Raw genomic sequence first — 24,020 nt, forward strand, 5'->3', positions numbered from 1 at the left:
TCTTTTTTATGAATGAAGGCCAGTATCACTGATACTAATACTGCTATTGACGTCTCTATGAAATTGATTTTTTTTAAACGTTAATGATAGACATTCAACATTACAGTATCATTATCGATTTCAACATTTATTATGCTTTGAAAAAAAAAAGTATTAAAGTGAACTTAAAAGAATCGTCACTTGTCACGCTTAAATGGTTAAAAAGCATTCGCATGAATAAGAGCGTGATCAAATAATATAACGCTAACCTAAGGATGACAGAAAAACTGATTCTGCTGTAATTGCATTAAAGATTTTTAATGCATTAAACAGAAAAAATGTATCGCACGTGTAAGCGTGCAAATTTTGACAGCACGTTTTTTTTTTTGCCGAAAATACTTTTCTTAAAGAATTTCAGCCTTTAAAATACTTTTTAAATGTTATTACGTTTATACAATCAGATCCTGACAAAACACTGATCCCTAAACAGTATTAAGAATGAAAGGACATATGTGCACATACAGGGATGTACGCAGCAGTGCCTCCACAGTGCCAGGAGTGCAGTATACAATGCCCAGATTGTGCCCTACTCGCATTACATCATAAACGCTAAGTGCTGCCACCCCACAGGAAGTGCTTCTAAGACCGGAGCTTGACAGCTGAGGAGTCCTCCGCTGCTCTGAGAGCCAGGCAAAAATAAAACCCTGAGAGTCCAGTGTTTGGAACCAAAGCCAGCCACTGCCGATTACACACACACACACACACACACACCATTCGGGATTGTTGGGAGCAGCTGGTGTGTTTTGTGCCAGCTCTCCCTGGAATGCTATCAGGCTGTAACACAGTAAATGTCAACACCGGATGGAAGCAGGCGAAGAATGCAGCTGGCGATAAAGGGAAATTGGGAAAATGATGCACACATTCCAAATGGGATGGACGGAACACAAATATACTTTGGAGATGGCCATGGACATGGAGGAGGAGGAGAATTCCAACACCTTCCTGATTGCATCTATTTACAAACACATGAAATACAAGATGCCATGTGCACTTTACGGCTAACAGATGACCCTGGAGGTCAAAACTGCACTGTATGTTACATCACTAATGATACTGTACATGCACAAAAGTACCAAATTTGTACAGTTGTACCAAAAACTCAAGCATCTGAAACCAGAGCCCTATTAAAAGACCCCTTTATTGTTGGCACTGAACTTGTCACCCAGAAACCCAGACCCCTCTTGCCCTTCTACCCCTCGGCACAAAAAGAGAAACCACAGCCTTGTCTTTCACAAGACTGAGCTCTCTCTTTGTAGTCAGTAGCTGACACACCAAATCACTTCTGCAAACTCTGGTGAGATGAAGCCTAGAGGAGAGCTGAATGACCGCGGGACGCCTGTGACCCTCTTGTGCTGTGCACGACATGCGCTAAAAGAGTAAAAAGTATGTTCCTAAAAAGACATGGTGAAGCTGAAGACCCAACCAGATCTTTAGAGAGCCCTCCACGGATCCGCTTTTTCTCTACAAATCAATACAAACAATCAGAGTCAGAAAAAACGCTCTCAATAACCTGATCTGTGTGTCCTGTACTGGCTATGTAAAATAGCAGTTGTATATCTAAATGAAATGGTGTGTGTGTGTGTGCGTGTGTGTATATATATTATTTGGTCCTCCCCTTATTTGGTCCTAACTACACATATACAATAATAATTTCATGTTTATTTTGTGGCACCTTCCTTTTATGGCATCACATTAAATGACCATTTTGTATTTTATTCATATATATATATATATATATATATATATATATATATATATATATATATATATATATATATATATATATATATATATATATATATATATATATATATATATATATATATATATATATATATAAATGGATAAAATACAAATAAATGGTCATTTAATACAACTTTTATACTTTTAATTTTGTTTTATATAATTTGATTTAATGTGATACCATAAAAGGAAGGTGCCACAAAATAAACATGAAATCATAATTTTATATATGTAGTTAGGACCAAATAAGGGGAGGGTATGACTCCATCGGATATAGGCTATCAGGTGACATGGAAAAAGCTCTCAGACACTATTTGTGTCCCAGCGGTAAATTTGGGGTAATCGTTTGGTGATGCATTTAGCTGTCAGATCCTGCATATCCAAATGTCTTAATTATAGATAACTTGTGGACAGCTGAGAGGCATGAACGCGGTATAACAAACTAATTACAAAAACACTCATAAATCAACTAATTCTTCACTGTTCATGTATAAGGTGACACATTTCTCTTCCGTCTCACAGCTCTGGATATAATGTAGGAAGTCAAGCTCAGTGACCAAAGGGAAACTAACTGGTGTGAAAAGCTAATTTCCTTTCCTGTCTTTTTGTTGTGTATGGAGTTAAATGCTGTAAAATGCGAATAATGGCCACTGGATCTTATTTAAAAATATGAATTGCTTAGTGGGTTCAAGCTAAGCAGGTATTATATATAATTTAATAATATTATTTCATTTGGACGCACTTTATTTTACAGTGTCCTTGTTACATATGTAATACAAAACTAATATACAACTATTACATAGTAATAACAGTAAAATAAGCATAATTACATGCCACTAACCCTCAACCAAATCCTAATCCTACCCCAACCACATGTTGTTAATTAATATTACTTAGTACTTAAATATATAATTGCATGATTACAATTACACCTTAAAAAACCCTTAAAATACAATATACATATATTTGTGAACTATATAAATATCCGTCAAAGTCTTGTCTGTGGTATCTGAACAAATAATTTGTTAATTCACATGACATAAACATCATTTAACCCACAAAGAGTTTTTACACATACATTTCAAATTAGATCCCATGTGCAAATATGAAGGCTGTTAAAACGGAGGAATGCCGAACCATTTGCAGGTACCTTTTAACAGCTTTGCTTTTCAGTAGGTAAACTTCCAATGTAAAGGCCTGTGTTTATAAGCGAACAGAAACTGCACTCTGAGAGGTTGTTAAGGTCATTAAATTTTCATGCCAACATGAGAACAGAGCAACTGCTCAAATATTATTTTAAGTTGTAAGTCACATTCAGCATGCTGGACAAAAACGTGAGGCTACATTGCAGTTGGCGTGATTGACTGTGGCCAGAAGTGTCCCATAAAGCAATATAATCAACCACTGCAAAAAGCCATTTCAGTTGACCACATAAATCTGAATATTGCTGGATGACAGGTTGATTTGCACACTCCACATTGCTGCGATCTCACATTTAAAGAAATGCACCTATATGAGAAGCTAAACATATCCTGAAGGAATCTCAAGCCTTTTCTCACTGAAGTGACAGATTAAAGAGTGATACAGCAGTTAGAGTGAGTTTCCAAGCTCTTAACACTGCACTGCCAACTGGCCTCGGAGTTCATGCTTGCCACAACCCGCCACATTGGAAACAAGTTCTACTGTGAATTATTTTCCAGCCTACAGTGTTACGCATGCCTTGAAACAAGGAAAACGGAGGAAAACGGAGACACCCACCGCGCTCAGGAATGATAACACTGATGAACAGTATCTCCAAAAGAAAAAACAAATGGCAAAGAGGTAGCAAAGAATGTGGCATCCTTCATTATTTTCTGTTGGGAAGTGAATAACAGAGTCGTTCACACAAAAATCACCCCCCCCCCCCCCCCCCCAAAAAAAAGAACGATGAGTTTTCATTTTTTGGCTGAACTATACCTTGAATGTTTTTTTTAAACAGGTAGTACTACATCTTACTTCAGGTACAATTCCTCCCTTTTCGGTATGAGACGTTTCTTTTTTTATTAAGGAGTTAAAATAATAAGATAAGCAACATCTTCGACATCCAATTAAATCCTGTCTGGATTGGCGGCCTCTTTTAAAGTTGTGCTAACCTTGACGACACAATCAGTCAGTGTGTTCTCCAAAAATTCTGAGCTTTTTCCAAGAGAAGGTTGTGTGGGTGTACCGTTATGGACCAGAAAACCCACAATTCCTTAACTTAGCATCTAAATCTTAAGGCTTAGTGAAAAAATGGCATGGCAAACACTCTTCTTGTTAAGATTATGGTCATTAAATACTCAAGCAAATACTTGCGCACAAATTTTCGAGCGCATCAAAAGGTGATTCATATTTGTTGTAGAAATGTTATCTTGCTGCCATGGTCTCTGATCCTGCTTTGAATGGAGGGAGGATCTTTACAAAATATTGATCACTGGAAAGTAGACATGGTTTAAGAGATGCTTCATTCTTCAAGAATGCAAAGAGGTCTTTGGGCCAGTTACACAAAGACATTATGTAATGGTTGCAAGTCAGCCTCTGGCACTGGTACCTGGGGGCAAAAAGCTGGGAGCGTGCAGCTGCACGTCTCGGCCGCTCCAGAACAGAACGTGCCGGAGCAGAGCAAAGCCAAGCTAGTGGAAGACTCCTGCTCTTAGGACCTGGCATGTCTTACCAAAACCATTCTCTGCGCCAAGAGTCATTTACTAAAAGCTTTACAATGTGGGGAATCCCTCTCTGCTCTTACAAGAAACTGCACTGGAGATATTTATGTCTCTCTCTCTCTCTCTTTCTCTCTCTCTCTCTCTCTCTCTCTCATTCATTGCCCCTGGAATCTTTGAATCTTTGTCCTCCTAACAACAAAAAACTGAAATCCCTTTCGATTTTTTGTCTTGGTATGAGGGAGAATTTCACACTGGGACACCTCACATTTTTATACAGTTCTGTCTTTTAGCATCTTTAATAAAGCAATTTGTTGAATAAACAATACAATGAATCTGCAAAAACCAGGGTTACGATTTAAAATTGATGCTGCACTACTTCCTACATACCAAATCTCTCTATATTTATGCTAATTTGATCCCACAGGACTCCTTTTGAGGAGTATAAGCTCTCTGAGCACATCTACACCAGTGCATGTACAGTAAATAAGTACTATTTTACCCTATTATTAGTCTCTCTTTTTACAATTACTAATGATTAGACCTTAAGGAAATCTACTTCTGCAGAACTCCAGAACACCAGCAGAATTTCCCCAACCATTGCAAGTTAATTTATGAATTTTTACGAATTTCTGTGAATTTGATATTCTCAGTTCCACCTAACCAGGGGTGCATTTCCCGAAAGAGTTGTTAGCCAACTATGGTAGCAAGTTCCGTCATTATCAACATAGTTCAATGAGCCTGTGTTTCCCGAAACCATAGTTCCAACAAACATTCGCAAACAGCATCGCAGAGTTGTGTGGTTGGAACGACAGTTCTCGACCTGTGGTTAGAAGCATAGCTTCTTGTTTGCATTCCATGTGGACTTAATAAATCCTTATCTTGCGCAAAATAAGCAAGTTGACATTCAGTACAATCTATGGACCCTATTTTAATGATCTAAGCGCATGGTCTAAAGCGCACGGCTCAAGTGCACTTAGGGCGTAGACTGGGTAAACCCAGCCCAATCTGCTGGCGATTTGATTTCGCCCTGCAGCTCAGGCTGGAAATCAGTACAAATTTCTATCCTGCTTCTGTTACAAATTTGTGGGGACCAATCACAAACCGGCTTATCCACCTGCCACGCTATTGGCGGGTTTAACACAATGACGGATAGAGAAGCGATGGATCGTCTGATTGGTTGAAGGACTATACAATTTCGTACAGTTATTTGAACTATGCCCGTTGATCACACCTCTTGTGGTCTGATTGGTTGAAGGACTATCCAATTTCGTACAGTCATTTGAACTATGCCCGTTGATCGCGTCTCTGAAAATACAGAGAAGACACCCCAGACCAATGTTCAATCTTAAAAGATGGTGGATTCGCTATTTACATGGCGGAATTTGCAAGTGGAAAAACTGAACGCTTCTCTAGCTAGCGAGGAAACGGATCTATGATATCCGTAATTTATAGCAAAAACTCTAGCATTAATTCAATTTCAAACAGATTCAAAAAGTTATTACTCCAGCACCTGCGTGACATCGTTTTCGGGATACAGTCCTCAACAGCTTCTTGATTTCTTCAACAAATCATTGTACCTTGGTAGTTAAGCAACAAGTTACTTCGTTGTCAAGAAACGCACCCCAGAGTTGATATAATAGAAATATTAAAAAAACAAATTAAAATAACAATTTTAAATGAAATTAAAACCGAAAAGATAAAAATAAAAGCTAATTCAAAATATTAAAGGGTTAGTTCACCCAAAAATGAAAATTCTGTCATTAATTACTTACCCTCATGTCGTTCGACACCCGTAAGACCTCCGTTCATCTTCGGAACACAAATTAAGATATTTTAGTTGAAATCCGATGGCTCTGAAAGGCCTCCATTGGCACAATGCACGGTTCACTCTCAAGACCCTTAAAAGGTACTAAAGACATTGTTACAAAGTCCATCTCACTACAGTGGTTCTAAAATAACTTTATGGTTTTTGTGCGCAAAAAAACCCTAAATAATGACTTATATAGTGATGACGATTTCAAAACACGGCCTCATGAAGCTTCGAAGCGTTATGAATCACTGAGCCGAATCATGATTTGGATCGCGTGTCAAACCGCCAAACTGCTGAAATTTGGCGATCCAAACTGCTGATTCGGCTCACTGATTCATAACGCTTCGAAGCTTCATGAGGCCGTGTTTTGAAATCGTCATCACCATATAAGTCGTTATTTAGGTTTTTTTTGCGCAAAAAAACTATTCTCGCCGATTCATAAAGTTATTTTAGAACCACTGTGGTGAGATAGACTTTGTAACGACGTCTTTAGTACCTTTTAAGGGTCTTGAGAGTGAACCGTGCATTGTGCCAATGGAGGCCTTTCAGAGCCATCAGATTTCAACTAAAATATCTTAATTTGTGTTCCGAAGATGAAAGGAGGTCTTACGGGTGTCGAACGACATGAGGGTAAGTAATTAATGACAGAATTTTCATTTTTGGGTGAACTAACCCTTTAATAAATTACATTACAATAGTATAAAAATAATACTAAAATAACAAATTTACTGTGTTTAAACTGTAACCTGCTATAAAATATAGTATCTGTAATTTGATCTGTTGCAAATTTTGTCTGAAAACAATACTTGGAGTTGTATTGCATTTTCGGCTTCCGAAATGTTGGTGCTTTCCTATTGTCAGTGTGTAGTTCTCTCAACTTCATCTACCGCATTTTCCTTTTTTAAAATACGCAGAATTTTTACCTATTTTCCCTCCAAATAAGCAGAGAAAGACTGCAGGTTCTGTCTGAGCCTATAATGTCCAAATACGTACTTTAACATGGGTCAGCCCATGAGACCCTTTCCTGCCCATAAGCCGTATTCATTTTACCTGCCTGCCTGGTAAAATAAAGAGGGAAAGTTTAGAAAAATGGAACGCAGCTCACATTTGCTTTAAACTTATATGGCTAACATATGTTTTGCGTTTGTGGGGGGAAAAAAGCCTTTACTTGAACATAGTCTCCTTAGGGCTGCTGACAAGAATTCCACAAAGACAGGAAACATAAAAAAACACTCTGCTTGATTTGATGAGGCAAACTTATCCAAGGACTCCCTCACTAGAGGCGGACCCCACAGACGAGCCACCCAGTAACAGCACCCCCTCCGCTCCCATGAATAAAGGCCACATGTTCTGTTAAACTGGAGGTGGAAGTGGGGAAAACAAGCCAGACATCTCCAGGGTACAGGGCCACAGCACTGGCTTTGTGATCTCCCTTGGAATGCCTCCACCGGTTCGGCCGAATCTGAAAAGATTCCGGGTCCGAAAGACCCCCTGCCCACCCCACCTCACACACATCCCATCTTGGACTCCAAATCAAGCACCCTCCCCAACCAAACAGTGCTATGAATGCCACCTATCAGAGCCGGGCTAAACCCTGCGATTAGGGGGAATTTGCCGAAGGGCCCTTTGTAGAAGAGAAAAATGTCTGCCAGAGTAAGGAATGTGGAAAATTCCTGGCAGGACAAGCAGCCTTTTGTTAGGAGGGTTTTTTTTTTGCAGGGGGGGTGTTCTGGAGGGAAAGAAAAGCGCAGACAAATTGGATCTGGTCCGTTTGGGAGCCTCTGCTGTTTGAAGTGAAATCAGTTCCCAGAGTTTCTCAAAGGAGAGAGGAAGAGAAGGGAGAGGGGTGGCGGGGGTCAGCACAGAAATTCAGGTTTTTTACTTCAGTTTCACAAAACTTTCCAGTTTTGAGTGTTTTTTTTTTCCTGTTTTTGAGGCTCTGTGGGGTCTTTATTGGGAACTGAGTCAATGCCTCAGTCGGTCCAATCTGAATATTGGATATTCTGAAATATAGGTTATAGATCTCAATCTCTTTGCCAAAGTATGATTCTTTTCTACTAAATATACCAACCCAATCAATAATAAAAAAAGGGTTAAACTTTATTTCAATGTGTCATTGTTACAGTGTACTTATATATTTAAGTACTGAGTAATATTAATTAACAACATTATATGATCAATAACTTATGACAAATGTTCTTACATTGCTTTAACTTATTTTTCTAATAAGTTATAGAATATTTTTTTTAAGTCAGTTTAATTTAATTTAAGTTGAAATGATTTTAACATCCAAGTTGATTGTACTTAAAAATTTAAGGCAGCACATTTGTGTTATATTTTGTATATATATATATATATATATATATATATATATATATATATATATATATATATATATATATATATATATATATATATATATATATATATATATATATATATATATATATATATATATATATATATATATATATATATATATATATATATATATATATATATATATATATATATATATATATATATATATATATATATATATATATATATATATATATATATACGTATATAAAGGCCCAGACATTGTTCAAAATACTTTCTGTTTGTTTTCTAAAGAGTGACTGGAATCAAAGTCACCATAACATAGATGTTTTCATGGAAATTACCTGCAAATACCTGGAGAAAGATGTCAGTGAAAGAATGCATGCGCGCAACCCTCTGTGTGAACCACTTCCCTAGTACGTGGTCATACATTGATAAAGGTCTTGTGTCACCATCAATAATGTATGTCACATACCTTACCCTGTTCATACAAACACAAAGGTTTCCTGTCTTCCTCCCCCTCTCACTCTCCCTTTATTCCTTCACATTACAGCACCACTGCCATCATGGTTTGATTAGTTAAGTGCCGATTACAAGATAGCTGTTGATTGCCAATGATTGCATTGTGCTGTTCTCATCATTTGTTCTCAATAACAGCAAACATTTTTTTCTCAGTTTTTAAGTAAAGCTTTTATTGGAATACCATGCACAAACTGTATATTAGACTGCAGAAACCTTGGACGTGATTCTTTGCAAACCTCAACCAATTGCACGTTTACAGACAACCTGTATGGGTTCTTGTGCGTAAAGTGTGCATTTTACAGTATATTTCAAAAAACGTCCGCCAGATAAGAAATTAAAAAAAAAATTGTATGTAAAACATAATTATGACATAAAAAGTCCAAATTAATTCCAACAAACCAAATCATATTTATGAGACCTTAGTTCAATTAGGGCATTTAAGTAGCTTTTATAAACGTTACTTAGAAAACAAAATGTATTGTGTGAATTTTGAAACAAAATAACGGCAGTAATATATTTTAAGATCTGTCAGTGCAAGTTGCTTTCAGTTAAAACAGCTCAAACATGCATTTTAGTTGTGGCTTAAGCCTTGAAACCGAGGGGAAAAGTTATAATTATTAAGTCAAAATGATAACATAAAAAGTCAATTATGAGATGAAAAGTCGGCATTATGATGTAAAAGTCACAATGAGACCATACTTTTTTTTTAAAATTTATATTAGGATTTAAGAAAAGATTAAGGTAGTCCCAGACTAATATGCATATTTGAGCTGTTTTAACTGAAAGCAACTTACACTGACATATAAAATATCTTGTTTTGTCTCAAGACTTTTTTCTAAGGAACGTTTATAAAAGCTACTTAAACCTCCTAATTGAACTACGGTCTAATCCTGGTTTAATCTAAGCCCTGTCTGTGAAACCAGGCCTCAATGTCATAATTATGATTTACAACTAGCAGAAATGGGCTCCCATAAAAATACAGCTTATCGGCAGAAGAAAATAGCTCCAGTACTGTGATGATATAGCCAGTTTCCAGGCCAATTATGACTTCACATTTTTTCTCACAATTGCAACATTGAATTTTATATTTCACAATGTGACTATTCCTAAGCTTACATTTAATTTCACGATTACATAATTTTTTTTTAGATGGAAACACGTTTCCATACAAGGTCAAATATGGCAATAACTTCCCCCCATAAGCTATAACATATTAATCTACAAATAAAACAATAAACTCTTTAATCTCTCTAATACGGGGAAACCTATATAGACCCATATGAGGTATACCATGTTATTATAATTGTGTTTTTCCCCATTGCTTTCTCTTACACATTTTTCTCTCTCGCTCCCATTTCAATCTTTCGCCTCTCACATTCTCATCTCCGGAGCACCTATCGAGGCAGCTGCTATGGTCGCTAGCTCAGAGCAAAATGATTAAAGCGCTTCCAGAAGCTGGAACAGGAAAGGGAGGGGGGGGGGGGGGGGGGCAGCGAGAGATGAGGGGAAGAGGTCACAGGGGTCACTGGTGGAAATCCGTTGAGGTGGTCCCAGCAAACTCCTGCTGTGTGAGTAGAGCCCCGGACTGAACACACGCCCCCATTGGCAGGAATTCAGCTTCTCGGGCCCCAGATAGAGAGGGTGAGCGAGATAGAAAAAGAGACGTGAGGAGGGGAAAGGCTTCGGGGAATGCAGGGAATGAGGTAGAGATGTCCACTCTCTCTCTCTCACGCTGTATCTAACTCGCACAGCCGTCCAAGCGAGGGACAGGAGCGGCTCCAAGCCACAATGTAAACGAAGCTTTTGCAAGTGCATACTTCAAGACCCCAACTCCTGCCCAGGGTTTCAATAATTGCTAATAAAATGTTTGCAGCTCATTACAAAAATCTACTCACCATCCAACTACGTCTAATTGGGAGAGTCCTGCCAAACGAAATCAAAAGTAACTTTTCCGAACATGCTGTACAAACAAGTTTGTTTTAACCCACAAGTCCCTCTTACTATTTATGCTGGCAAAACCATAAAATTGACAGAAAGGCACTTTAACTCTTAAAGTCAAAATGACGTGAAATTCACAACCCTGTTTGCTTCTGTAATGTCACATATTTCTGAGTGACACAAAGCACCCAACGAGGTAATAATGTATGGGAAAACTGGAATTGATTGGATCATGAATAGTGGGCATATATGAATGAGAGCTTGTTGAGCTCAACAATGTCAGAAAATTGTACCTTTAGGAGTTTTAGGTACACTTTGTACCTTCATCTACCCATAAATGGTGCACAATAGTACCTTAGAGAGTATTAATATGTACCCTTAAGGTACTACTATGGACCCTTTAGGGGTAAATAAGGAACAAAGATGTCCCAGTTGCATTCCTAAAGGTACAAGTTTTACACAACTTCTTTTTAAGAGTAAAAAACCGGCCCACTTTTATTTGATTGTTATCATAGCGATTATTGCATTACATTAGCAATGACAGTATTATGACAGTAGCCTCAATCTGTCTAAATAGATATTTGGCCTTTTCTTAACATAATAAAATATCGTTTTTTTTGTTGTTGTTGAATAATGCGCCTTGATGAATCATGCATCGAGAACATGTATTAAGAAAGTAAATAGGGTCAGTTTTAATTTCATGTTGACATAGTAGTCCATGTAGACACCCATATGACTCAACATGGAGTTTCACAGTGGCGTTCTTCAAACCTTTGGATTTGTTTACAAATTTAAATAAAGCTGACAGCATCTTACTATTTCAGTCCCATTTAGAGTGGAATAGGAAAGAAAGACCAAGCCAAGCCATTGACTCAGAGCAGGACAGGACCTCAGCTGACAGCCGAGTCTCCTGCCTAGAAACGCCCGGGGGGGGCCAAGTTCAATATTTTGCCCGAGAGGCTCACGAAGGCTATAAAAAGGTTTTGATGTTTGACACCAAATTCCCATCACAATACCCTCCTCCCACCTCACACATGGACACATTAAGAAAGGGAAGAAGGGGGGGAATAAAGAGAGAAAATATCTTTTCACACTTTGGCAGCGGCTGAGGGTTTTCCGAGCCTCCCCACCAGTTCGAGACTGTTGGATGACTCCCAATCGCAGCCCTTGTTCCCCTCGAAACGCTGAGCGCCTCCCCTCATCCTTGCCAGACTCTCCCTCCCATTTCCCTCGGCTCTGATTCCACTCCTCACCACCTGACAACACTGTCTGTCCTTCAGCCAAAAGCAGCAGATCCTTGTGTGAGATGAGAGAGAACTTCCTCTCCACCGTCTCCTGTCCTCCGCTCATTTGTGCCTCTTCACTTATTCACTCACTCATTTCCTCATTTCTTCCTAGTCGAAATTCCGTGCGTTAGGTTTACGGCGTCCCAATTCATTTTTTCCCTTCTAATTTGGCAGTAGCCACAAGCTGGGGAGCGACCTGCTCAGATGTTTGTGAGGCCAACAAACATCGGTGGAAAGAACCACCTGGGAAGGGAAGAGCGAGTATGAATCAAGGCGCTGTCGTCAACCTCATATCAAAGGAATTCTTGGCGTAAGATGAGGTGGACAACATAGCGTCAACCTCTTGGCCAGATCTTTTGAATGCATGTGACATCCCTCACGGTTTGAAGACGCCATGGGAAGTAAATCTATTGTCTTTGCCGGCATTCCCACTTATTGCTGTGGTAACAAACAGGCAGGGCTGTTGGCTAAGTGAGAACTCACACATGGAGGGCCGCGCAGGTCTAGAGAGAGTGCAAGAAGAGGCAAGAACTTCTCCCTTCTTCGCTATGGTCTCGCTTGCAGAGCAACCAAACGAGTAAACACGCTGGACACCGGCCAGTTGGCAGTATGAAAGGGAGCTGCAGTGCACAACTGAATAATGTTAGCTGTTTGAGGACAGAGATAGTCCGTTCCAACACGCCCCCACCTCCGCAACACAGTGCGGCTTGTCCGCTTGGCACAGCGGACCCGGTCCATCTCCGCACCTGTGCAGGAGGAGCACCCGGAAAAGGAAGAGGGGGGCAATAAATCAGTCTTTTGGCTGCTGAAGCAAATCTAGCAGATAACATTACGCCTGGTGCAGGGGATCTGCAAAATGCTCCCTATAGCAGGACTTCCTGTTGGCCTGATTTATAAATAACAAAAGGACTAGAGCAGAAACGAGTAGTGAAATGTTATAATGCAAATCTACACAGAGTGAACGGAATTATTTAAGTAGTCTGAGCGAGATATATATATATATATATATATATATATATATATATATATATATATATATATATATATATATATATATATATATATATATATGGACCATTCAAAATGTATTCACAATGATTTTTGTGGTGGTATGAAAGTTTGTGAATATTGCTATCATTTAAATGTGGACATTTATTTGGACATTTAGTTTCCTGAACACTGCATCATTATTGTAGCTTTATAAAAACTATAATATTACATTAATTATTATTACCGGCATATTATAATTATATTAAATTATGTTTATAATGGTAATTTTTTTTTTCACTGCTAAGGATTCCATAATTCAATGCAAAATAGTGATAAGAATAAAAGTTGCTCTAAAATGAATTTGATGAATATATATCTATATTCTATATAGAGAGATTGATAGGGTAGATAGAAAGACGGATAGAAAATGATACAAAATCAATATTTCTTGTGTTCATTCAGTGAAAAACACATCTTTTATTTTTTAACTAAAAGTTTATTTGTATTTTTTGTAAGCTTTTTACATTACTTGACATTTTTACTCATACTTTGATTGAATTGATTGTTCATCTCATTCAAACAAGGCTTTAAACTTTTATTTCAGAGCAAATACATAAAATAAAAACGCGGAAAAAACAATAATGACATGATTTTTTTTAGCTATAATGTACAGCCTTGACTCTAACCTCATACATTTTATTTCAATTTTAATATTTCATGTGGATGCAACTTAGCAACTGACGAGCTGAACATGGCAGGCTGCTGAGAACATGAGTTCATTTTGTATAAATATTCCTATTATCGAGATAAACAACTCAAGGTCTTAGAACAACTTTTATTCTTATCATTCTGTGGGAGGACAGTTTTTTCCAGCGATCCAGTATCCTCACGTAGCAGCTGTGCCACCTGCGAAATGTTATTTTAAGAATCCCAAACCATTCTACATCCTGTGACTGCTGAATATCCTGTCTGATAGCATGATGCTCAATGCATCCATCTCAACAGGGGTCATTTTGAAGCTGACGAACGGCCTAGACGGATGAACCGCTTTTGGTGAGCTCTTGGTGAGTGCCTTAAATGTCTCCGGTGGAATGAACATGATTAAACCATTTTTTTCTCTCTTCTCATAGCCAGAGCCACCTTCCACTATTAACCATTTAGGGGGGTGGAGATACTTAGATGGGGGAGGGGGCCAAAGGAAAACATTCCAGCGGCCCCTTGTAGCCAAAAAGGATATGCTATAATTAGTTCCAGGAGGGCGAGCAGTAGCTGAATGAAGAAAACTGACTTGTTTATCTAGAAGAGGAATGGCAAAACTCTTGTCAAGTCCACCCTGTATATGTGGAGACCGCCGCGCAGACTCTCGGCTATGTTAATTCATCTGTGACATGCTAAACAGATCATAACCCACACACAATGACCCATACAAGAGGACGGAGGGCTGCAGACACACACGTTTCCCATTGCCCATTCATAAAAAAGGAGACAGGAAGACAAAAAATGTTGGTTTTCTGACTCAGACTGCATTGGCTGAACTCAATAAAGCCTTGGCACACATCTGGAGATGCAGGGCTCGTGCCTTTTTTTTTTTTCAGACACCCGAACGTTCCGATCGGACCGCTATCTTTCTTTCTGCTTTCCATCTCTGACTCATTATCATTCATACACTTGGCCGTAAGTTCATCTCGGACTCATTCACAGGATGTCATACCACTATGCCCACTCCACATTCAGGATGTTTGTAGAATGACTACAGCCTGATGAATATGCCTCCAGATTCACACCAGCTTGTAACACTCAAATCAACTGCAACATGTGTGTATGTGCAAAGGAAAAAGCTCTCGACCGTGTAAAGTATGTTAAGTGCAGAAACCATGCTCATCTTCTGCAACACTTTAGTTTAGGGTCCAAATCTCACCATTAACTAGTTTCTTATCAGCATGCATATTACTAGAATATAGCACTTATAAAGCACATATAAATGCCCTATTCTGCTTGACCAATCATACCCAATACCTAAACTTAACAACTACCTTACTAACAATTAATAAGCAGTAATTAGGAGTATATTGAGGCAAAAGTCATAGTTAAGTTAGTTGGTAGTGAGAATTTGACCCTAATCTAAGGTGTAACCTAATTTTCCTTTTTCCTTTGTAAAATTGCATTAAAAAAAAAACTTAGCATTTAATGGAAAATATCATTTTAACTTTTAGCTAAAGAAATTGTTGATGCCTTACCCAAAAGAAAATGGTTGAAAGAGCTGGTGTATTTGTTTCTCCAGATGTAAAATTGATCACTTTCATGAGTTAAACTCTGTCTCGTTAAACTCTGACTCATAATATTGTGACCCATAATAGCTTCAATCAAGACAATTATTACCGATATGGCATCTCAAACTTCATATTGAAGGATGTACATTTTTGGTGGATAATTGATTAATGTCCTCTGCAACCATGACAAAAAGTGAGTAAGCTAGTAATGTGATTATTATAATTTTAAACGAACACTATTACTGACTAAAATAGCACAAAAGTATCAATCTCATTGCTTTAGTATGTTTATAATAAGGGAAAAAAAGGGTCTCTTTTCTTTGTTATCCCTGTTGCTGTGTGAGATAAACCATTTACCTAACATCTACAAAGTATATTACTCCATTATCTATTTGTTTAAGGCTAACTGACATCAATGTGTGGGTGGATCAAGCGTGTGTGTGTGTGTGCATGTGTGCGTGGGAGTGTGTACCTGCATCACGCTGCCATCATGAAAGAGCAGCCGAATGCACCTTTGGGCATCGGTGCAAAGGAATCAGGGCAATAAATGTAAACTTAATCAGTTCAGTCCAAAGAGTTCAGACTCTCAATCTCACAAACTCATTTAAACAGACACTTCTTTATCATGTTTTACCCTGGTAAAACGCCTTTTCAAATTTGATTTTGCTTTTGCAGCAATGACATTTAAATAACACCAGTGAAATTAGGGAAACATTAGGGATGTGCAAAACCTATTTTCAAAATGGGTTTTTGAAAGTTGCCTTTCTATAGTTTTCACTGATTGACATGCTGCATTAAAAACTAACAAAAAATAACAAAAGAAAAAAATCTACATAATCTAAATTGACCTGCAAATCCCATTGTCCTAATTTTCACAGTCCATATGTGAATAAAAGTGGAATAAATTCCCCCAAAAAGTAATAAAAAATAGCATTCTAGAGATACTCCTTTAGGACTGCCCTCATTCTCTGACCTATATAAGCCTTTACGTGTCTAATAAATTTTAAGTGTCTGTCCTAAAACAGTCCGATGTGGTGAGTAAAAGCTGAACTTCAGTGTGTTAGCTATAGGGGCTCAGCCGAGACCTGGAGGTAAAGGGTGTTTTGGAACAGCTCGGCTCACATGTGACTCAAATCACATTCCTGGATGATAGAGTCAGATGGGGCATGTTTTCCTCCAATACAAATGTACTCATTTCTGTATTGAACCAATCATTTCAGCCCGTCACTTTCCTAAAACCGTATAGAGAAATCAGATGTGACACACTTTTGAATGTGTGTCCAGGGGCCTTGGAATGCTTTGCTTTTCCTGTCTGCCTGAGAAAAGTCCATAAGGACACAGAGTCGGCATGCCACAAAGGGTTCATTCTCTCCATATCTCCCCGCAGTTATCCTGGTGGCACTTTTAACTGCCTGCGGCTTTGCTCCTCCAGCTATCAATCAAACGTGCCATTTGCAGGCTGATAAACACTGCAAAATTCAGGTTGAGAAGGAGGAGTTGTTGGAATAAAACTGAATTAAAACAATTGAATTACAACTTGCACAATCTCCACACTCTATTGTACATTCGTGATCAACTGAATAAGTGATTAAGTAACATGTGCATGACTGTATATACTAATTTCTAAAAATTACAAGTGACTTCTGCCAATATATATCCATATATATATCCATACATATGTGTGTGTCAAACAGTATGTGTTAATACAGTATGTGTGTGTGTGTAAATATATATCCTTGGAGCACTTTTGATAGATACTGACCACTGCAGACCGGGAACAGCCCACAAGAACTGCAGTTTTGGAGATGCTCTGACCCAGTCGTCTAGCCATCACAATTTGGCCCTTGTGAAATTCGCTCAAATCCTTACGCTTGCCCATTTTTCCTGCTTCTAACACATCAACTTTGAGGACGAAATGTTCACTTGCTGCCTAATATATCCCATCCACTAACAGGTGCCGTGATGAAGAGATAATCAGTGTTATTCACTTCTCATAATGTTCATAATTTTATGCCTGATCAGTGTATGTTTATATATATATATATATATAGTAATGAAAAAATACATGTTTTTTTTTTTTTGCTAAAATAAAAAAAAGTAATACATTTATATAATCATGCTTTTCTACAAAAGTGTCAGTAAATGAAAATGATTGCATGTTACATTTATGTTAGTATGTATATAATGAATAAATCTAAGACTTCACATATAGGCAACATGACAAAAACTACTTACAAAGTGCTCCATAAATAATCAGTTGTTTGATTATAATGTAAATTAAATTAATAAGTAAAATAAATCCTGAATTATGCATCATATAAAAGAGTCTTTGTGAAATATAATGGAAAATACAAATAAAATACAATTTAAAAAATACAAATAAAAAAGAAGGAAAATAAAATGGATTCAACATATGTTTTTACCAAAGTGTTTGCAACATGCTTATACACTGAAAAGCAATGTAAATGAATTTGTATGGAAAGTTTTGAAAGGTATATGGGATCATGCTGCAATGGATGTGTCCATTTATATACTAATGTAAACAAACTCACCCATTTCCTGGGTCTTCCTCTAGGTCTTTTCTCGCCTGTGGTCTCAGCTTTCTGCAAATGCCAACAACCATGAATTAGTGGCCGGTATTTCATCAAGTGCTTTAAACAAATTTTTCAGGCACACAATTTGTCACAAGCAGAGACATTTTCATATATGGCCACAAAAGGAGAAGGTGAAATGCAAGGGTTCCATTTCCTCTAATGCTTTCAATACATAAAGAGTTTGTAAGGTATATCCGGGCCTCCAACAATGAACTGTCTCCATTGCCCAAGTTCCTGGTCGGTGCAGCGTAATATTTCACTAGAGGAATTTTATGCCATTCAAGTGTAAATAAGAGCACCATTATCAGCAAAACCACCCAGATAAGGGCCATGAAAGACAGTTATGGGGTTTCAATCACAGCGGCTCCAACTTAATAACAGGAGTCCATTGAAGTACTCTGTAAAAATAAAACACCTTACAGGAAAAGTCTGGTGCTAATGTTGTTTGACAGTAAATTCTTCCATTAATAACATTTAAGGGGCAAGTTTTCCGATCTTAAGAAGACCCGCATAGGATTTCCCACAACAATCCCATCGCCCTCTGAAATTGTACGTGAACATTTTTGACAGGTGGAAGCAGGAGAGTCTTTGCCCAGGGGTTTGAATGGTGGTTCCTTCTCGCCATGGTCGAAGGCAATTAACAAGACAAGACATGTCTTCATTATTTATAGGATATAGAGTTTTCTTCTGGCCATGGGTTTTTTGTCATGCACAGCCCTGCAGGAAACCTTACTCAAATCATCAAACATCTATGAATTCTGCGAATGAACCAGGAAAGGTAGGTGTCAAAGGTATCATGTTTGTCAGCAGAGTACATCCAATCGAGTGAGACACAAATCAATGCTGGTAGAGTATGCGCCTCTAACCTATTAACAACATCACCATGTTTAAGCATTACACTAATCTGAGAGAGTTACCAAGGTAGTGTCTTGAATCCTGAATCATGAGTGTATATTTAATTGGTTTGTGTCAAAGTCAAGACACGTGAATCCATAAATGCATAGCTGACATTAAATCAAATGTATTTAGCAATTAAAGGGTTAGTTCTCCCAAAAATTCTGTCATTAATTACTCACCCTCATGTCATTCCAAACTCGTAAGACTTTCGTTCATCTTCAGAACACAAATTTCAATATTTTTGATGAAACCCTCCCATAGAATGAAACTTTCAAGGCCCAGAAAGGTAGTAAAGACATGGTTAAAATAGTCCATGTGACTCCAGTGACTACTGTCAGAACAGCGGCTCATTATTGGCCAGCTCCTGCGTCAGCCAATAATAAGCCGATGTTCTGACATAGAACCTGGAAGAGCTGCACTGTGTTTACAATGTCAACAGAGTAGGAGAATGACATAGACGAGAAGAAATTGTTGAATAAAGTCATTATTTTTTTTGTTTTTGAGCACAAAATGTATTCTCGTCCCATCATAACATTAAGGTTGAACCACTGGAGTCACATGGACGACTTTAATGTCGTCTTTACTACCTTTCTGGGCCTTGAAAGTTCAGAAAAGGGTCAGAAAGTTCTCTGATTTCATCAAAAATATCTTAATTCATGTTCTGAAGATGAACGAAAGTCTTACGGGTTTGGAGCACCATGAGGGTGAGTAATTCATGACAGAATTATAATTTTTAGGTGAACTAACCCTTTAATAAAATAAGCTGATAATCATTTTGTATCATAAAGGAGTCATTCATTTAGTTCTTCGTTTAGTTTGCAGTGTTGTTATTGTAAACTAAAAGTATTGAAATTGTTTTCGGGGACCCACGTTATATAAGGTGGCCTTATCTACTATGTACTAACATTTAAATTAATCATTTGATACAATGCACTTATTGTGTACATAAATGTTTTTACATTGTACTTACATTTGAAAAATGACCTGCATGTAATTGCATCTGTAGTTAATTTGTGTAGTTACATTTATAATGACACTGTTGACACTTCCTTTACACCTAACCCTACCCTTAAACTTACCCATACTACCACACCTGTCCCTAACTTTACCCGTATCCCACCTCAATTTCAGCAAAAGTGTTTTGCAATACAATATGAACACAATAAGTACATTGTACTTATTTTTTGGTACTTATTGTTATTCATTGTACTTATCGTTTCGTTAATTAAAATAGAGCTGAAATCAAATCCAGTATTAGAGGGAAAATTAAACTTAGAAAAAAAACATAATGAAAAAAGTTCAAAAATTAGAAAGGTCACCTTGCAACTAACTAAAATAAGTTATTTTAATGTAAAGTACTAAAATTAAAAACTAAAACTGAAATAAATAAAAAATAAATAAAATCTATATAAAATAAAAACTTAACAAAAATCTAAACTAAATTTAAAATCAATACTGAAAATATTGACTCTCAAAAATGTAATAAGCTAGGGAAGATATTCAGCTTTTCAGTAAATTACTTACATGTTGGTCTTTCCTCACACAAAGCTACATGGTATATGGCTTCAGAAGACTTTAAATATCACAAACTAATCATATAGGCTACTTTTTTGGGAAATTCTGGACAAAAGATTTACTAACCCACTCCGCTTTCTTTCATTATATTCTTCAAAAAGTCGCCTTTAAAGGGACAACACATATACCTTATTTACCCCTAAAACATTCAGAGTAGTACCTTAGGTGTACATATAACTAGCCTGGCTCCGCCCTCCTACGTACTTCCGCTCAATTTTCATTTTTTTTTTCAGTACTCCGTCTGGGACTGCGGTATAGTCTTAGGTTTTCTCCGAACAAATTTTTACCGGTCCTAACAGCGAACAGAGGGAGTGGCTGAGAACGATGACGTTGATGTCGTGCTCTAGTTTGCGTTGTAGTTCAGTGATGGTGGCGATCGGAAGATATTGCCATCATTTTCAGGGGCTAGTCAGTGATTTTATTGCCATCCGTCTCCCACCGCCCGCGTAAAAATCCCCGGCCGAATTACCTACTCCTTTTGACAAACACCAAGGTCGTGTGGTAATTTAATGCTGTCCGAATCCACATCTCTGAGTTTTCAAGAATATATCACTTCAAAATTCACTGTTTATATCCTTTTTGACCACTGCAGAGCACCGTACGGTTGCGCTTCACTGTCATTTCGATGCATTTCTAGACTTTGATCATATATTTCATCACCACTCAAAAAATAAAAGGAAGAAAAGCACGTAAACACTTGAATTGGGCCGTTATTTACGGCAGTATTTATTCTTATCATACCAAGCATATGATATTTAATTTACAGTAAACAATCATTTTAAGTTATGGACCACGTGAGCAGCGCGTTCCCGATCACAAAACTCTCCCCTCCACCGTGAATAAATCACAATCCGAATGCATGAGGTTTTATCACTGAGGTGGATCCAATAGTTTTAAACTTCAACAGAGTACCCGCCTTCAAGGAAGTAAACGCTTGTCAATGGAGAGTGGCCAGACTCTCTGTACAAATGAAATGTACGAGAGTCTGGTAGGACCAGGCTGACATATAACTACTCTAGGGCATTAATATGCTTTTAGGAGTAGAAAAGTACAAAGTTGTCCCTTTAAGGGTCCTGTATATCGGTTTGGAAAGACGTGAGGGTGAGTAAACGATGACAGAATTTTCTATAGGCTATCGTTAAACCCGTATTCTCATACATGGTTGGAATACTTCAACAACGACTTCAACAATGCATCTCTGTCTGTTGTGTTGTGTGTGTGATGTGTTCAGTCCTGTTTGGGTCAGTCTGTTTGCCCTGACTAAGTATGCAGGCATTGTCAAGGCTCACATTACTACTTCTCCAACAAGCAGAGTTTGTTTTGAATACCCCAAGGACACTTCACCGTTCTGCAAAGGCATGATGGACTGGAGAAACATAAACCTGAGAGTCGTAGTTCACGCCACAGCCAGTCTCTAAGAAAGGACACAGAGGCAGTCGCGGGTCGGCAATTATATTTAGCCTGAGTCCGGCAACCAATTTTGTGACCTACACACTTCCACAGATGTTTGAAAAGGAGTAGATTGCTGTGCTTATAATGAATTGCAAAGACTTGCGCATCCTCAAAGACACAAACCCTTTAACCTCACCTCTCCTTGTCTGCGTCTTTCTCAGTGTCTCTGTCTGTCTTTCTCGGTCCAATCAGTGTCTCCCTACCTTCAGTCCTCTGTTGGGGATGCTGCATTTTTAATCAGGAGATTTAATGGTCTGCAAGTCGACACCCTGATCAATTAATCATGTCTGTGTTTGCATGTCTCGTCCGGCCATGTCCCGCGTCCACAGCAGACACGAGCCCGGGCGCTCACTGTCCTCTTCGACACCAGGACATCCTGGCATGCGTGTGAGGCCGGGGACAAGGCCATCTCTCATTAATGGAAAGGGAGGGGCAGTCTCGCTTCTGCCAAACCCACTTTTGCGAATGGAGCGTTTAAAATTAGCCCCCTGGTGCCCCGTATCAAGTTCCAACAATGTCTGGTCAACGGAAAATATTCTGGCTAGTCATTAGGGCCAATGAATTGACCAGCATGATCGTAGCGGGGCGGAAATGAACTGGTTATATGTCTTGACAGCTAAAACCGTGCACCATCGAGGTATATCATGGCCTGTTTAGCCTGAAATGTTCATATGATACCAGTTCTTTGGGTTCTCTAGCGCAATTAAGAGCTAACAATGTCAGATTGCAAATTGCATTATTTATCGACTGCTACATATCATGAACCTGGATGTTTTTGTTTATTCGTTGCATTATCTGTCTATCGTTCTATCCATCTATCTATTGTCCTTCCATCCGTCTGTCTGTCTATCTATCTGTCCATCGTTGTATCCATCCATCTATCCGTCCGTCCATCTGTCTATATATCTCTCAATCAGTCTATCCATCTATCCATTCATCTGTCTGTCCATCTATCTATCTATCTATCTATCTATCTATCTATCTATCTATCTATCTATCTATCTATCTATCTATCTATCTATCTATCTATCTATCTATCTATCTATCTATCTATCTATCTATCTATCCATCTATCTATCCATCCATCTATCGTTTGTCCATCCATTTGTCTGTCTGTCTATTTATCTATCTATCTATTGTCCTTCCATCCGTCTGTCTGTCTGTCTGTCTATCTATCTGTCCGTCCATCCATCTATCTATTGTCCTTCCATCCATCTATCGTTTGTCAGTCCATCTGTCTGTCTGTCTGTCTGTCTGTCTGTCTGTCTGTCTGTCTATCTATCTATCTATCTATCTATCTATCTATCTATCTATCTATTGTCCTTCCATCCGTCTGTCTGTCTGTCTGTCTGTCCATCCATCCATCCATCCATCTATCTAATCTTTCCATCCATCTATCGTTTGTCCGTCCATCTATCTAGCTATCCATCCGTCCATTCATCTGTCTGTCTATCTATCTCTCCATCATTCTACCCATCCATCCGTCTGTCTGTCTGTCCATCGTTCTATCCATCTATCTGTCCGTCTGTCCATCCATCTATCTATCTATCTTTCCATCCATCTATCGTTTGTCCGTCCATCTGTCTGTCTGTCTGTCTATCTATCTATCTGTCTATCTGCCTGTGTGTCTGTCTGTATGTCTATCTATCTATCTATCTATCTATCTATCTATCTATCTATCCATCCATCCATCCATCCATCCATCCATCCATCCAGCTGAATTTTTTTCCCGCCATGTGATACTTACCATATAAATGAGTTTTCAGCCGGTACGTCCACTGTTTAAGCAAGTGCAGCATCAGTGTGGAGTCAGTCTGAGCCTTTAAATCGAGGGTCGTGATAGTGGTAGGAGACACAGAAGATGACTGATTTTGGGTGGGAGAGCAAATCTTTGAGAAGTG

General features: G+C 38.3%; 1 protein-coding gene across 1 annotated transcript in view; it reads right to left on the bottom strand.

Moving 5' to 3' along the window:
- Nucleotides 1-24,020, bottom strand: part of hmga2 (high mobility group AT-hook 2) — a 36,437-nt gene that overhangs the window by 6,806 nt on the left and 5,611 nt on the right. Inside the window, exon 3 of the mRNA XM_079816661.1 lies at nt 18,154-18,204. Within this exon, the coding sequence (XP_079672787.1) occupies nt 18,154-18,204 (51 nt within the window). The remainder of the gene's footprint in view (nt 1-18,153; nt 18,205-24,020) is intronic.

This window comes from Gobio gobio, assembly GCF_949357685.1.
Source record: "Gobio gobio genome assembly, chromosome: 5".
Taxonomy (NCBI): domain Eukaryota; kingdom Metazoa; phylum Chordata; class Actinopteri; order Cypriniformes; family Gobionidae; genus Gobio; species Gobio gobio.